The 18,538-nt window shown below is 38.8% G+C and overlaps 1 protein-coding gene across 1 annotated transcript in view; it reads right to left on the minus strand.

Moving 5' to 3' along the window:
* The window catches only part of TECTA (tectorin alpha), a 623,032-nt gene that overhangs the window by 165,110 nt on the left and 439,384 nt on the right, over positions 1-18,538 (minus strand). The window contains exon 15 of the mRNA XM_044075148.1: positions 8,008-8,391. Within this exon, the coding sequence (XP_043931083.1) occupies positions 8,008-8,391 (384 nt within the window). The remainder of the gene's footprint in view (positions 1-8,007; positions 8,392-18,538) is intronic.

Genomic DNA, 18,538 nt, shown 5'->3' on the forward strand with positions numbered 1-18,538 from the left:
ACTCCGATGGCAGACAGCGTCTTCCGTCCTTTCGCTCTGGACTAATGTCTCGAACAGTCTTGCCAAACAAGGCAGAACCATCGAAGGGGCATTCGCCTTGAAGGGCTCAGCAAAATCACAATGGCGGAGCCAGGCCTGTCGCCTCATGACAAGGCCTGCTCCCCTCAGTAGCATGAGACAGCAGCCGCATAGATGTATTGGATACAGATCTGAGAGTGGCCATTCGGTGGAGTAAACCTGTTTATCCTCACTCGAGATGGACTCGGGAGATGCAGCGTATTCTTTAATCAGATCTCGCTGCATCCTAATGACATGTGCCATGTAGTTCAGCGCTCTCAAGGAGAAGGTCGCTGAACTAAACACTCGCTTCCCAATGCGATCCATCGAACGGGACTCCTTGCCCGGAGGATGGACGGAGGGACTCTCCTGGGCCAATTCCCTCTTCGTGGCTGCAGCCATCATCATGGCATCTACTGGGGGACCCTTACTCCAGTGGGTGCGGTCTGATGGAGGAGAAAGAATGCGGATAGGCTCAATGGTGTCCGGATTCCACGCCCTGATAGATATAAGATCTACCAGGGGTCAGCAGGAGGACACCCAAGAGGTAGAAGGGCCCGCCAATGCCTCCAAGAACACAGACTCATCCGAAGAAGCCTTGGGCAGACCACCCCTGATCCTTAACATCTCCATGATGTCTCCAAATGAGACGTCCTCAGGGGTGACCTAGGGAGCCTTCCCTTCATCCAAGTCCGTGTCTTCAGTGACGGACTCAGGGAGTCCATGTGCCTCCTCTTGCACTTGCGCCTCGAGGTACTTCATCGGGGCTGTCCGAGGAGTACTCTTCAGCAGATGGATGTTCCAAGGGAACCACTTGGGACATCGAGGCGGGCTGTCCCTGGGACCGGCTGGTGGGGCCTGGCCCAACTGCAATGGAGGGATGGAGCCGTGGCAGGGACCGGGGTCCGGATGTCCTCGACAGTGCCCTTTCCATAACGTTGAAAGCTGAGGGGAGCCAGCTTCTCTAAGCCCGAGCCGACCCCACTGATCCGGCGACGGATCGGAGTCGGAGCGAAACCGTCGGATCCGTGAGGCCAGTGTGCTCCGTCCTGGACGGAGCCGCAGACACACCAGCTCCCTCGATCCGAGGCTCGCCCTCGGCTCGAGGTCGGGTCCGGCACCAAGCACTCAAGGGATGGGACGGATCCGATCCGACCCACCCCCGGACCCAAATCTGCACGGCGCCCAGCTCCGAACCCATGGTATGGGTCGGAGAAGGAGCTAAGGGGTGCCCTCCCGGTTGGGGGCTAGGAGCACTCCCATTTGCATTTGGGCCTGGATGAATTTCCTCATCATCCGTCCATATCAGCTTCATAGAAAAAGTGGATCTAGAGGAGGCCACCGACCTAGAGAGCCGCCTCGGTGACCTCCTGGAAGGGCTAGCCTCCTCCTCCTCGGGTCCAGGAGAGAACCGAGGGAGTGGAGCCGAGGAGGAGGAAAGCTAGAAGGCACAGGGAAGGATGGAGGAGCCGAGCTGGAAGCCTCCTCTTGTGGTGCTCCTGTGCCTCTCCTTCTGTCTCTCCCTAGAAGAATCCTTCCTCCGGCAACTTTAAGGGGGTTGAGTCCCAGCCGGAGGGAGAACTCACAGCAACAAGTTGCTGACTGGAGGCAGAGGCGAAGCAGTATCTGGGGTAAAAGACCCGCCAGCACCAAGTTGAACCCTGCACAAATGGTACAACCAGAAGACAGGTGTTCAACCCCAAGACATCTGCCGAGTGTGGCCATCTGCTGGAGACAGCTTATGGCCACACAAAACAGCCTTAGGGGCTTCAGACATTACACCTAAGGCCTACACAACTCTAACTATATTTATAACAAAAATAGAGAATTTGAAAAATTTTCCTGTCAGAAAACTACACTTATCTCAAAACCACGAGCTCTAGAATTTTCTTGAAAAGCAACGAAATCTGAGGTCAGTCAGGGCTTGGGTTATGGGTAAGAGGGAGGAGCTAGGAGCTCGGAGCCTAAGCTTTTGAATTGCCGGCTCGGATCCGAGATCGGATCCGATACCCACAGGTTGCAGACGAATGAAGTCTGCCTACTTCAGATCCAATGATTTGTTTCTGGAAGAGATTATATTTGTTACTATCGATGTGCAGGATATCTTCTCTGTTCTATGGATATGCTCAGGGAACTCATTGAAGTAGTCTTAGAAAACAACTTCTTAACGTTTGAGGGCCAGTACTTTCAGCAGAAGACAGGAGTAGCAATGGGGGCAGCTTGTGCCCCCATGTTTGCAAACACGGTCCTTTCCTATTGAGAATGGAACTATGTGCTTAACTCAGAATTCAAGGACTGCTGGACAGTCAGTGGATATTTTTTAGATTATATGTTTTTTTTTTCTAGATTGACACTGTAGACAATTTGGATATGTTTTTGACTATTTGCATACTACCACAAATTTCTTGAAATTCACGATGGATATTCAGAGGGGCATTGTGCATTTTTTGGATACAACACTTATCAAAAATTATATAAATCAAGGATTTGATTCAACTATATACAGGAAACCTAATTATTCCACCTCTCTGTTACACTTTTCAGAGTATGCATCCACTGCACCAAAAAAAAGTTGATTGTAAAGAGGCAATGTCTGAGACTAGCAAGAATGGTGCCAGGAGATAATGACTTCCAGGTGGAATTAGAAACACTTAAAGGTATGTTTGCATGGAGGGGATACCCAGAATTGTTTGTGAAAAAAAAAATCTTTGAGGAAGTCTGTAGGAAGAGGTCCTCAGGGCACTTTATTCCACTATTAGGAAGGTCTAATGCTACACTCACCACCCCTAGTGACGCAGCAGAGGGACCAAGTGGCAAACAATTCAGCAATGGAATGGTGTTGAATGAATTTGATGACTTAAGGGAGATTTTAGAAAGAAATTGGACTATCTTTGAAGTCAACTCGGACCACCTTAGTGCAGTGAGAAAAAGATCAGTTGTGATATTCAAAAAAGCTCCTAGTTTTATATTGATACTGCAAAGAATGGGAAGACATGAAAATAAGGAAAGAATGGTCAAGTGCGGAAACTGTAATCAATGCAAGTTTGTCATGGAAGGTTCTTCCTTTAAATATACATGGCTTTGGAAACATAAAACCTAGTGGCAGGTTTACATGTTCCACTAAGGGCATTGTTTATCTAAAGTTAAGCACACTTTGCACAGCATTCTACATAGGAAAAACTAAATGTAAATGCAGGCAAAGGATATATTAACACATATACAACATCAAGAAGAAAGATAAAAATAACTCCCTATATAGGCACATCAAATCCAAGCCTACGCACCAGTTCAAGTTTTGCATTATTGAGCAAGTTAACTTAGGTGAGGGGGGGGACCAAGTGATGACTTCTTAGAATTTTTAGAACTTATATGGCAACTTAGAACCAATGCCACCCAGCTACCAGGTTTAAATGAAAATGTTTCAATTTCCAGCATACTAAAACTGAAAGATGGATATTATTTTGGGTAATTATACATTGGTGCCAAAGGGTATGCATTTTATATGTGTCACATAGGGTATGGACAAATTTTTAGTGAAGAATATTATATAAAAAAACTGAAAACATTTTTTTAATCTTAGCTGCAGTAATCTTTCAAGTGCATTGTGTATTGTTGTAAATTATTTATTTGTAACTGTTACATGTTTTTATAGCAGGTTTTACAACATAGTAGCTGTTTATGCTGGCACTCTGAAAAAAATTTACTAATTTGAATATTATGTAATAAATTAATTTAGTATGATGTATAAAAAGGCTTCTTGACTTATGGGTAATTGTTCTGATGAAGTCCAGAGGACGATAGCGCTTAACCTCTATTGTTGTTTTATGAGGTTTTAAGTAATAAATTTATGTTTTGAGCAGCACTCAACTCTGAAGTCTTTTCTCACCAGTGTGACTGTTCTTGGTTTCTGGATTGATTTTGAAGTAGCAATAATTGTTTACAGGCACTGACAAAGGTTTAAGTATTGCAGAATAAGGGGAGTCTTAAAGAATAAGAAGAGAGACAACTGCAGATTGCTAAAGAGAAAATAAAGGATTATCTGGATTATATGCATGAGTTTAGTCCAGAGCACAAAAACGTTTAGCACAATGACTCAGGCAACAGAAAATAGAAAGGGTTATTACCAAGCTTAGGGAGCCTATAGCAAGGAAAATAACCAGAGATCCTGTAGAGGTATTAGAAATATTTTGTAAATTTTATGAAAATCTGTATAAAGCAGAGAGATGTGGAAATCAAGAAAAAGCTGTAATGGAAATATTTATGGAAGAGTTAAATATCTCAATGTTAAGGGCAGATGAGACTCAATTATTAAAAGTGAGGATAAGAGATAAAATTAGTGATGTATAACCAAGCTACAGGAAACTCTTCAGGAGTATATGGGATTCCTTGTGGAAGTTTGGAAGCTAGGAGGCAAGAAAGTGGTAAAGATCTGGAAGGTTTAGTTTAACAGTATTTTAAGCAGAGGGGAAGCACCAACATCCAGGAAGAAAGCTGTGGTTGATATAATACCTAAAAGAGGGTAAAGATCCATCAGATCCAGCTTCATATAGCTCCATTTCAATACTAAACCATGATTGTAAAGTGTCTATCTCTATAATGGCTAAAAGAATGGCAAAAGTGATGGATATGGATCAATGTGGTTTTGTGGAGGGGAGGCAAACATTTGACAACATTAATAAAACATTGATGATCCAGAGGGAAGCAGAATGTAAGAAAATATCACTATTGTTGGTGGGTCTTGATGTAGAGAAAGCATTCAACAGAATAAGCTCGGATTTTGCGAGTAGGGCAATGGAAGCATTAGCATTCCCTAATACAATAATAAGGTTAGTCAGGAAGATTTATGTGGGATGAGAGGCAAAAATTAAAGTGGGGGTTCCTCTCTGATAAGCTCTGTCTGAACAGGGGAATCAGGTAGGGGTGTCCTCTTTTCCCTTTGTTATTTGCAATATATTTAGAATCATTGGCAAAGGAAATAAGGGACAGAGAAATGCAAGGATTTAATTGGTATGGTAATCAAGAAAGTTGGCTTTATTTACAGATAATATTTTGTACCTGATAAAACTGCAAATTCCCTGCTGAGGTGGTGCCCATGTCCCTCTTGGACAGAGGAAGTTGCTATTAACTACCATAGATCCCAACTTTGGAGAAAAATGGCTTGGCTTGTAAGGGTTCTAGGACCATTAGCCTAGTTACCTCCTATGAACCAATGAACCTATAAAAACAAGTAAAGGACATCTCAGTGTTGTGGAACATTCTGAGACAGTTTCACCTCTTTTCAGTATACAAAATTAATAAAGATAAAACAAAGACTGTAGCTGTAAAACGTACTTGTACACAAATTAATGCAGCATTACCTGTATTTATGGGGACACAAAAATAAGTACTTAGGAGAATGGGTCAAAAAGAATTCTGTTATGACAGCTGAAGATATGTGGGAAAAGACTTAGGTGGGAGGTTGCCATAATTGTTAAGGTGTTTACCTTACAGACACAAGGTGCAGGGTTTGATTTTCACATGGGGTTATTGGCTAAGCTTAAAATGGCCCACAAGAGCAGTTAGCCTAGTACTAATCTATGAACCTATGAATAAAAGATAACACAAAAACAGAGGAACTGAAAGTTCTTGTTTATGGATATGGATAAAAAAAACAAGCAGTGAAAATGTTTTTAGTCCCTTTAGTTTTATTCACAGGCCAGACATATTTTAATAAACAAGAGGAGAAGTTGCAGATAGCAATTAATAAAGAGTTGAAGGAATTTTATCCGAGAGGGAAAAAGGGCAAGAGTCAAGTGGGATAAGTTGATTCTTCCAAAAAAAGAAGGTGGACTGGGATTCCTGATTTGAATGGATACTTTAGAGTTACACAGTTAAGGTTCCTATCATAACACAGACAGAAAGCTATAATTCAAAGTGGAAAGGGATGATGATGAAACAGAGAGAATCTCAAAAAGGAGAAAGTGGGATTTTGGATGCAGCTCTTTAAGGAGAATAACAATAGCAATACAGAGTATTATATTCATAAAGTAGCAGGAAGTATTCTAAGAACTAAGCCAACACAGGAATGGAGAAAGAAGATTCTGCTGATAGGGATGACTGCAATTAGGGTTACAGAGAATAGGCAACAGGGGACAGAAAGTTACTGGAGAAAACTGGGAAAGGAACCAAAGTATTCAGAACAAATAATTAGACAGGAAAAGGTAATAGAATGGGAAGAAGCCAAGAATATATTTAGACTTCAGGCTACAGTCTGCCTTCCCTATCAAGGACTGATATCAGAGTATAGGCAGAGAGCGAGAGGGATAGGGGAATCTTAAATGAAGGACATGCACAGGTAGATTTTTTAGCTGAATCTAGAGCAGGAGCTGCTATTAAAAAGGAATAATTAGGTCATATAAAATATTGCACAATAACTATAGGAATCAATCAGAGGAGGTTAGAAAAGATAGGGAAGAGAGATTGGATAAGCAATTCACAAAGAAACAATGAGAAAAAATATATATGGCTCTAGAAGATTTAGGATTTTTGCTTGGAAGTCTTTGCACACTCCAAAGAATTTTTTCCTAGGTATGTTTCAAATGTTGGAGGTGTGATGGGGAAGAACGAGGTAAACGGGAACATATTTTTTTGGGAGTGTAATGAGTTGGCAGGCTTTAAAAATTCCCTACAGACTATTCTATTGGAAATACTGGGTGAGCAAATTGGTGTAACTAAGGAAATAATTTTTTGAGCTGGGATACAGGATCTGAACTGTCTAGACATAGTAAGGCCTTCTGAAGGTTAATTCTGGTGGTTGCCAAAAAATCAATTACTAGAAAATAGAAATCAAAGTCTAAACCAACCATATGTGAAGCACTGACTATAGTAACACAGATAAAAAAAACTGGAAGTGGGATCTTTAAAAAAGGATATGAGCAAATTAATTAAAAAATGTAAATTGTGGGCACCATGCATGCAGAATAATGCTTTAGAGTTTGAATGAGGTTTAAGGGAAGGCAGGAATTGAATGATCTATGTAATGCTGGATTGACAATGACTGCATTGAAGGCTATATCTGATGTCTAATGTTTGTAACTGAGAATATGTCAATATGGCTTGCTTTCATTTATGAAATATATGATTGTCTATGTCATGTCATAATTCAATAAAAAATGATTAAGAAAAAACTTTGTAGTAGGTGCTAGAGTTAAAACAATGTTAACGATATATTGGGGAAGAGAAAAGAGGAGTTTAGATAATGAAATGGTAAAAGTGCCAATAATATGAATAATGGTTGTAGTGCAAATAATATTCTATTTATTTCATTTATTTTATTTAATATGAATAGTGAAAGGAGACAGAATAAGAGAAGTTATTAAAAAGCAAATAGTTACTTAGGTCAGTGAAAGTGACAGTTTATTTTGAAACGTAAGAAGACATAACAAGGAGAATAACAATGCTTGTTTCTTGTCCAGTAGCCCTTTCATACGTTAATATCTTATGTGATCATCAAGGTTCCAAGGGCTCACCTACATTATTAGCATTGCTAGCTCTATGCCATCATTACCTGCAGTTTATCATCCATGTAGCTGCCTTATTTTTGTAGATTCAATACAAACCAGACACTTAGCATCTTTCTTCATAATCTCTTGCTACAGACACAGCATGACGGAATTCCCTGAACATCAAATAAGCACTGTATTGCAGAATAGCCACAGTAAAAAAAACAATCAGATTAGAACTGATAAAATGTTTATGCAAATGACACTGCAGAAAAGTTGGTATTAATCTTAGATGATCAGTTGACTACAGTAAAATGAAACAGGGAATGGAGAAAATACACCAAAAAGTCAAGGCACTGTAGTATAAAAAGGCATAAAGATTCCAGAAGTGAATGAGATCTAGTTCAAACAAAGGTGCTGTAAAACATCCATTCAGAGTAAAATAAGACTATAATAAACATGCATGTACCTTGACTGTGTTGTGGTGGTTGATAAGAATCTGTTCTTCATTAATATAGAAATAGACAGGTGAAATTATAGTCAGGTTGGGCGATGACCATTTATCAAAGTTAATGATGAGCTGAAAAGAAATATCTGGCAGCTTATGGCAGATTGTAGACAGGATAAAGGAACATGCAGCAGGAAACCGAAGGAAAGCGCCATCGAATGTTTGGAAGACTCCTCCTCCAGCAGCAATGCAATGTGAACTTTTTCTACTGAAACATCCTCGAACCCCATTTCTGAGAGCGCAGTCCTCATCTGATTTGCAGCGCCGGGGGTTACACTGGATAAGATTTCTTCCAATGCAGCGGCAGCGTCTAGTACAGTCACTGTTCCAGAAAAATTGCTGCGGCTAAACAAGAAGAACATCGAATGAAGACTAAACTGACCTCATATTATAGTGGCTAGCTGTCAAACACAACATTACAGAACGTGTACTATAACTTGTCAAACACTGCATTACATAATGTGTAATACAGCCTGTCAAACACTACATTACAGAATGTGTAATATAACCTGTAAAATGCTACATTACAGAATGTGTAATATAATCTGTCAAACATTACATTACAGAATGTGTAATATAACCTATGAAATATTACATTACAGAATCTGTAATACAACTCTGTAATCTTCATTAACTGCATTTATTTATTACTGCTCATGTCTGTACAGACCAAATGAGATACATCAACATTAATTCTGGTCCTCCTGCTACTTAATGCAACAACTGAAAAGGAAGCTGAAAGGACCTATGAGACAGTTCTTTTTTTAACACCTTTACTGAATTATCACTTGTGACATAGGCAAATTATATTTACACAAAAGTAATCAAACTGTATTAACAAATTAAAATTAACAAACATTATACTTCATGTATATTATATATCATATAACCTAAGCAACATTAAATAAATTATTGAATTCCTACCCCTTTTTTTTTTAAATAAGAAACATCATTATTAAACCATCACTTATGACATAAGCAATCATACATTTATATAAATGAAAGCACACCACAACGACACAATCTAAGTTGCAAGCATTTTACATCACAAACCATACGGACACACTCCCAGTTGCAAACATTATATATCACGTATAATCTACCCAATCATTTTTAGTCAAACATTATATAGCTCAATTAAGTCCTGCCTTCTTTTAAACCTCATTCTTTTTCTGTATATATTGTTCCCACAATTTCCATTTTTTCCTCTGTAGTTTGATACCCTTTTCGAAAGATCTCAATTCCAGTTGTTTTATCTCTGTTACTACATTCACTGCTTCTAATATAGTTGGTTTAGATTTTGATTTCCATTTGATAGTAATTGCTTTTTTGGCAGAAATCATAATTAGACACACCAAGGCCTTACCATATCTAGGGGACCAGTTCTTTGTAGAGAGTTGGTATGGTCATCCACAGTTGAAGATGACTTTCAGTAAAAGCAAAGAGTAGGCAGCTTAGCCAGACAGGGTTAGGTGTGTGTGTGTGTGTGTGTGTGTGTGTGTGTGTGTGTGTGTGTGTGTGTGTGTGTGTGTGTGTGTGTGTGTGTGTGTGTGTGTGTGTGTGGTAGGGGTCATACCAGAGGCATTATACATGGCTAAAGTAGGTTGGGTTGAAGTAGGGGAATGGGTGCTAGCAAGGAGCATTAGGTTGGGGGGTTGCAACATTCTTGCATCATATGCTCACATTTGTGTTTCCTTTTGTAGGATGGCAAGCGTAGATGATCTGAGTAAGAGGTGGCAAATGACAGCTGCTCAGGTGGAAGAATTTCTTCAGGACATGGCAGGGTTGCCACAATCTTTGAGTGAAATTACTTAGCAGATACAACTATGATGTTGAAGGAAGCACAAGGTTGCAGAAGTGCCCATGATGGCAGAAAGGGAAGAAAACTCACAAGGCTCAAGGAACCAGCATGGAGGTTTCAGTGGAGCACCATGGGTAACACTGATGATGTTAATGTGCCTAGGGTGTGAGATCAGAATCAGCTAACATTTAGTTTAGTTAGTATTTAGTTGGTTTGTTACAGGACATGTATGTGGAAGGTAGCTTATGGTTACAAGAGTTGTTAAGGGCAGGTAGTCAGGAGGTATCTCAGCTGGTCCAGCTGAGGCATGTTGAAGAGGAAAATAGTTTGTCTGCTGGGGTGTGGGGATGTGGTTACTGCAATTTCCACTTGGGCAGTTCACCCAGTGGATAAATGGGAGCAGGGTCAAGGGGATCAGGCCTTGGGTTTGTAGAAGATAGAATATTTCATGGCACAGGGTCAATGTGTGTTCATCACACCCCGTATTCCATTATCAGTAAAGAAAAATATTTGGTGAGGGGTATGTGTAGATGTGCTTCAGTTCTTAGATGAAGGTGGAGCTCAGAGTATTGTGGAGGCAGAAGGTCCAGGGATTCTTTTTCCAAAACCATCCTCACCAAAACTTTCCTTCTGCCCTGCCTGCTTTATGGTGCTCCAATACTTACCAATTTCCAGAGCTCCTCTAGATCCAAAATGGAACATTGCTATAACAAAAGGGACAAGTTTGCTACCATCTGAAAAAATAGAACCCACCATTGTTTGTCTTTAAAAAAACTAAACTTCTAGAATTTCCCAACTACCTACTATATATACCCAAGTACTAACATTCCACAACATGGTCTACAACCCCCTAGCCTGCCCAGCACTAAATAACGTAATTAAACCTTGCAACCCAAACAGAACACTTAGGTCTACAGATAAAGAGCTTCTCTCTATATCCAAACTCCCTAAGACAGCTGGACAAAGCCTCTACTCCCACTATGTTGCTAAAGCATGGAAGTCTCTTCCATTTACAGTAAGAACTACTACTAACCTACTTGCTTTTAAATCCATATTGAAGCAACACTTGATCAACTGCTGGCTGTGCCCTAGCTCTGATCCAGGCTAATCTTTTCTCCAACATAGACAAGACTGAATATCTCTGTCACTCTCTCTCCATCTCTACTTCATCACTTATGTATTATTCTACTTGTATATCTGGTAATATTGTGTTTTCTTAGTAATACTAATGTCTAGTTTCCATCTGCATCATAACAATATATCTGCTTACCTCTAACTCATGTAATTTTTTCTGTTATCTGCATAAAGCTTGTACATTCTCTGTGTGTAATTTTTATATTATCTGTATAGCATTTTTACACACTCTGTATATAACTTTTATGTTATTTGTATAAAGTTGGTACACTCTCTGTATGCAACTGGAGCTCTTCTCCCTGGGCCTCTGCTGAAAACGGGTTGTTTCTGACCTAGTCAGACTATTCTGGTAAACAAATATCAAATAAATAAATAAATAATGAGAGCAACATTAGTGGCTTTGGACAAAACACAGACAGATTTAGAGCAAGATCATGGGATGACTGGGTACTGGGTATTGGCAGTTATCCTGAGGAAGGATCCTATACAAGGTTTCCCTTTATTGACATGTTTTTGATGAAAAGGGAGACTCCAAGACTGAGACGGGGTACTGTGAGGTTGTGGTATGATCACTGATTTAGGAAATTCAAGGTAGTGGTCAAGAAAATAGGCATAACGATACACATTTGAGGACCATGATAGAGTGGTGGTGGTGAATTATTAGGTTTGTGCAATAGGTCAAACAGCATTTAACAGGTAAACCCTTAAAGAAGATTTGATTATCTGGACTGAGTTTTTGGTGGCTTTTAATGGTGCAACAATGTGGCAGAATGATTGGATGTCGCCAGATGATTTACAGTTGTTTATTAATGCTGCAGGGGGACCAGGTATGGGAGACTATTTTAGAGGTAACTATTTTGCGGTAGCATGGATGGAGGAATGGACAGAGGAAAGAGGGAAGGATATCACTATTTTTTTGGGAGTTAATGCCTATTTGGACAGTTACCGTTGTATGGCAGTTTGGGCTGAGTAATAAGAAAGTTTTGTTTCCTATGGACAATGAGGTAGTGGTGTAGGAGTTGTCAATTAAGTCATTTTAATCTTCGGTGGTACAGATCTTGTTGAGAAAGTTGGTTTTGCATTGTCTTAGGATTAACACGTCTTTCTATGCTCTGCCTGGCTTATTGCCCTACAAACTTAATAACTCCATCACATCCTTCACTCTAACTTTATATTTTTATATTTTACCTTAATTTCTTTAAGTCTTTTGGGTTTCTAATATGATGACGGGAATGGACCCTATTCCTAAGTGAAAGTACGATTAAAGTTCATGAAATTAGTATTGTTTCAGTCTTTGATGTTAGCCAGAATTGCTAGTCTTCACAGTATCTGCAATGTATCCAGAATCGACTCCTTCACAATAATCTTTTTGTATATCTTTTGTATAGAAATTCTGGGGCTTCTTGCATAATAGTAACAATACATAATTTCTTTCTTATCCTCAACAGTCCACTCTACCATCTTTTGTGGCCTGTCAGTTTCTGTAATTTTTGTAGTCTTCTACTTCCTTCTACAACAGGGGGGCCATCCTCCCCCTGAGCCTGGCCTAGCCCCATTTTAGGAATGTTTCCATGTCCTGAGGATTCCATACTGTCATTTTTTCCAGTCCTGGCATCAGTGCACCTACCAGGATTGGACATTTTTTTATCCTGAGACTTGTGCACCCAGATATCTTTTTTATTTTTAACCTACTTCTGTCCATGATATATGCTAAATAAAATACAGTGTATATATCAGTGTGGTCTTGGTGAGATTTTGTAAAAAACAGGGTCCACCTCATGAAAGTACTCACCAAGACTTGAGGATGAATTCATTTCCAGCAATACTATTCTTCTTTGCTTGCTGATGTTATCATTTCTCCATTCGGACCACTGCATTTTACATTAAGAAGACTGGGCTGCAGTTCTACTGAGAGTAAAGAGGTACCCTGGTCTGTCCGAGTTGGAAAACACATGAACGGACTTAAACTGACTGCTACGTATTGTAACTAGTTGGTACCTTTTCACTTTTAACTAACCAAAGTGTGTTTTTACATTAAGATGACTTGGGCTGCTATTCTAGTGCCAGGTATAGGGTGCATAGGATGTAGCTGGGACACGCAGTGAGGTTAAAGTTGCAGCAACAGAGGCTGACAGAAAGTTCATTAATCACAGAGTTTCAAGGGAAGCTACATCCTTATTTTTTTAGCTTTAGAGCATTGGGATTTTGCTGAGGGTCAGCCAGTTTCGTATAGTCATGACAGTGTGCATGTGAGTGAGACAGGCCTTGACATGCTTAATGTGCATTTAACGTTCCATGTTAAAGAATTGTGGGTCGACTATTAAACTTGAGAGTATGTTTAACTAGATTTGTGTGATGGGGTAAACGGTATGGCCTGGAAAGAGGAAACGGGTAACTGGCTGTTGTTCAAGCAGCCTGGTGGACAATTTTAGGTACTATTGAATCCTACTTTTAAGTAGATTACAGATCTCCTGTAAGGTGACCTCTCCCCCTTTTCTTTTCTTTTCTGGACCAATTTGATTAATTGTTATAGGTGATCAGTGTCAGGATGCTGCTCCTGAGAATTTGCAGGGGTGGTTTGGTTAAAATAACACAGTCAGCAGTGTTGCGTGTCATTCTATTAATTTGTCAACAGTATAGCATAGTGCATTAGCCCAGTAGGCCACTCAGCTGTTGTGGGTGAAGAGTCTGTGAATGCTGTTTGTCAGGTGGATTGTTTGAGATGTACTTTGCTAAATCTTGATGAATATTATGTTCTTGTTACTAGTACCACTATGAGTTTTTGTATATTTATTTACATTGTCACTGCAATAAAAGTTTGGTCACATGTCAAATTGGTGTGATTATTTCTGCTAAGGGTAGGGCTTCGTGGGCAAAACGAGTTTGTTCCAGGTAGTCATTTTTGACTGTGGATGCCTGCCCATGCTTACTTTATGGGGTGGCAGTTATTACAGCAGTTAGGGAAAAGGGAAGAGATGGGGATAGGTCTGGAAGTTAAGGATTGTCATGCAAGATGTAAGCTAATGAAAAGAAAGAGGGGAAATGGAAAAGGGGGGGTTAAGTGTTAGCTTTAAGATCAGTGGTCTCTTTGGTGTTGGTGATTGTTGATCACCCTCTGCAGTTAATTATTAGGTTAATTTATTGTAGATGTTGGGACATTTTTAGTTAAATGGCCTCCTGTCAGTAGCCCCCCCCCCCCCCACACACACACACCTTTTCTTTTCTGTGCTTATTTGGTTGATAGTGAGGCTGTTCCTGAAAATTTGCAGAAGTACTTTGGTTAAAATGAGGAGTCAACAATGCCACTTACAATTTATGTATTTTTTGAGTGAGCTGCCTGTTCAGTGAATTGTTTACGTTGTACTTGTTAAAGCTTTATGAATATTGTTATTTGCATTATTATTATCTTCAAGAGTCACTGAATATTGAGTCACACTGGTTTTGACAATAAAAGTTTGTCTGTGTGTCAAACTGCTGTGGTGATTTTTGGTAAACGTAGGAGTGCATGAACAAATTACACTTTGACCAGCCACAGCACTGAAATATGTCAGATCAAATGTCAGTTTACATCCCTTAAGCAGTATTTACGAACATTTCATGATTTTTTTCTGGTGTCTTTTATCAACTAGACAGTCGTGAATTATGCCTCTGTCACAGCCCAATATGTTATACAGAAAACTAATCTTGGTGGTTGAAGTAAACATGCTATAACTAGTAAAAAAAGAACTAACAATAATTCTCAAAGTGAGCTAATGTCGGCCATTACTTATGTTCAGCATGGCACAGTTTCATTTTATATAGTTAATGGAAATAGAACATGATAGTATGTTCTTCTAACCTATAATTTTTAGCCTATAACTGCACAGAAAAGCATTTGATTTTATACAATGTGTTACAATAATATTTTAAAATTGTGATAAATGTCTATGGCACCACCAGACATTATTCTGAGGCTTAGTATAAATGAAGAGAGGGATTTCCTTACCTTTGTGTGAAAGAATATCCTTAATTGTTTTCTGTCTGTTTTTAGATTGCTTTGCAAGCAAATGCACCCCCTGCACTCTATTAGAATACAGTAGGTGGGAAAGAGGCTTGTGAAAGGTGCAGTCCCATTTTCCATTCTGGTTCTAGATATCAAAGTAAAATCTTACCACACAACTTCTTCAGACATAATGCTCAGCACAGTGATAATGTGAAGAATTTAAAGCATAGCACTACTGCAAAGTACTGACCATAGGGGTAAAAGTGGGCAAAGCAAAACGTCTGCAGCAGACACTGTTGAAAGTAGTTGGTTTATTAAAGTAACTTAAATGAATAAATAAAACAATGACTTGTATGTCAGTTGCACCTGGTTTGGTCCTTTAGGGATCACATGACACTGACAGCTATTATTTATACTGCACCATGGTGTTAATTACAAAGACTTCACAGTACTCCTAAAGGTGAAATCTTTCTGGTCTGTGCTTTGTGTTACCTCTACTGAATAGCTCATTATGTGCAGAGATACAACCGGAGTCAGTCCTTTCTCAAAACTGTTTACTGAAAGTTAGTCAGCCAAAATAACTGCAGTACAACATGCTTTATTCATTGAACACTGCATAATGGGTACACTTAGTGGGGCTTCACATTCTCAGCTTGCATTTGCTAGTTAATATCTCAGAAGACAAGGAACAGTAACATTCTGACCTCTTATTTTAAGGGACTAATTTAAGAACTGTATTACTGCTGCCATATGGAGAAACTGAATTAAAGGAGGCCAGGTGGCCTGACATTTGAAAATATCACAGGGACTATTTGTAAATGAGCTGTCTGTAGTGGGCAGCCACACTACACCATGGTGTCATGTGTGTTAGGGATCTCATGAGTGTGTGTGTGTGTGTGTGTGTGTGTGTGTGTGTGTGTGTGTGTGTGTGTGTGTGTGTGTGTGTGTGTGTGTGTATATATATACACATATATATATATATATATATAATATATATAAACACACACACACACACACATATATATATATATATATATATATATATATATATATATTGTGCAATTGAACTACTTTAATGCTGAATTGAAAATACAAACAAAACAGTTCTAACATTCACCATACTGAAAACAAGCAATATCAATGACATAATATCGAAAAAGGGAAACTATTTCCTCTGCCAGTATTAGCACTACCCCCCCCCCCCATACCACTAGTCTCAAATTTGTTTGATAAGTGGTAGTGTTCTGGGAAGGTATTAATGACCTTAAGGTGCAGGGTTAGAGTTGAGGGAAGGGGAAGTGTTAGAATTAGGGTTAGCACTCATTATTAAAGTGGGCAGGGGGACTCCGGGCGTGTCTTGTAATATATAAACGTACTTGATATATTTACTTTCAGAGGTTTTCTTAAAATATATCCTTGTATAGTAGTATGAAGTTTAGTGGGAGCACATTTTTTTAAACAGTTAATGGAGTGAGATTCTGTACCACTATATTCTTCATAAAAATTTATTTTTGTAAAATGTGAGGCCCACTTTTGCAATTTTTATATTATGCTTTTTCAGAATGGTATTTGTAGAGATTAGAAAGCACTTGCAGTTGGTGGTTTTCAGATGTTAACTGTTTTCATGAAAGTCAAGTTTTACGTAATTTACATTTTAAATGTTATGATCCCTGTTGACCAGTAAATCTCAAATAAAGTAGTGTACAAATATCACAGTAATCTTAGCTTTTTAGAATATCATTTTACCTAAAAGAAGACTTGGAAATAACACTTACATTAAGTGTTAGGTTGAAAGGAAAAACATGCACCACTGTCTTTTTTAACATAAAAATGTAAAACAAGTTAATTGGGTCAGCAGAAAAAAACACTATATAGGTATTCTGCCTCAATATAACAATTAAATCTCAAAAGTACTTACCAGATGAAAATATATACCTATTCCTTATAATAACCATCACAATTTATCGTTGGCGCCTCACAGCAAGACGTTGTCCCGTTCGATTCTCAGCTAGAGCGTCTTCTGTGGAGACATGCGTGAATGGGCATACCTTCGTTGAAGGTTGTGCATTAGGGCCGGCAACTCAGCATGTAAAAATCAACTGCCAATCATTAGCGGACCGGAGTTCTGCTGTGGCGACCCCTAACCGGGAAAAGCCGAAAGACACAACAACAATTTATATTCTATGGCAAAAACATCCAAGGGCAAATAAATCATAACCATGTCACCACCAGACAAGCAACATGCTAGAGATACAGGCTGAGTGCCAAGCTTTGAAGAGAGGTGCATATAACAGTAAAGCTACTTAATTTAAGAAAGTACCCCAAGTCCTTATTTTACTTGGTAGTTTAATGAAATAAATTGACCTTTCTTGTCTAAAAGATGTACTGTCTGATACAAACCAAGAACAGATTCCCTATTTGGTTAAATTATGACAGTTACATGAACTGAAAATATCAGCAATTTTGATCTGCCATGTAACATTAGAGCTGTACCAGCAAAAGTTCCATTCAAATGTCACCAAAGGATCGGACAAGATTTGGACCAGGGGCAAGGTCTCGTCTGCTTTTTTTTTTTCCAGAATGTGTCCATTGTCATGAAAATTATAGTTCTGACATTCTGTGATTGGATTTTTATGATTAAATGTACGTTTGACTTTCTATTTTGGAATACTATAAAACTAGTATTATTCAAAGAACACCAAAAGCGTATTAGAACATAAACCAAACTTAGTAACTGAGAAAAATTCTACCAACCACCTAGGCGAGGCTCCTAAAAAAATACAAACTGTCTGGAGCCTTGTCTAGGTGGTTGCTAGAATTTTATTATTATTCAACCCTACTTTTGGGCAGCTCATGAGTATTGACCCCTTTTTCAAGTTTGTGGACAATTGTTGTTGACAAATGTTGCAATTTTATTATTAGGTTTCTGCTAAATTGTATTTTTTGTCAAACTTATTAGAATACAGCTAAGCTATGCACTGTTCTTGTCTTATTTATAAATTGCTATTTTGTTGTCAAATTACTGTGTTATTTAACTTTCTGCATAAACCTGCTTGCTAATTAAACAGGAAATTTTAAAAATAAAAAGATAAAATTGTTCAGTTCAGTTTGACTTTCATTTTCTTATTAAAAGGCAGGATCCTTTGTATTCAGTTAGGTTTTGCCAGCTTGACAAGTATCTTACCTGCATGTAGGTGTTGTTATATATAATTAGATAATTAGATTTATGTTTAGAAGGAGTGAGTGTAAGGAGCTAGGGCTGGGATTCACAGACAGTTAATGGATAGCACAGTGCTATTTAGAAGATGTTTGAAGGGTGCAAGGATTCCAAAATGCTACAGAATGTTGTCTTTTAAGCTGCATGCTACCCATTGATGCAAACTACCAAATATTAGCACTTTGCAATTGCACAGTACTCATGTATGAATGCCAGTCTACTTGTTACCAAAATATGTATATACTCATCTATACTTATTTGTAGCAAATAATGGTCTCCTTTAGAGATAAAACTGGCAAAATAAAATAATATATATAATTACAGACTGTAAGAGCAAAAGCTTGAAAAAGAAACTACT

Source organism: Protopterus annectens, chromosome 6.part0, assembly GCF_019279795.1.
Source record: "Protopterus annectens isolate FY-2018-M chromosome 6.part0, PAN1.0, whole genome shotgun sequence".
Classification (NCBI taxonomy): Eukaryota; Metazoa; Chordata; order Ceratodontiformes; family Protopteridae; genus Protopterus; species Protopterus annectens.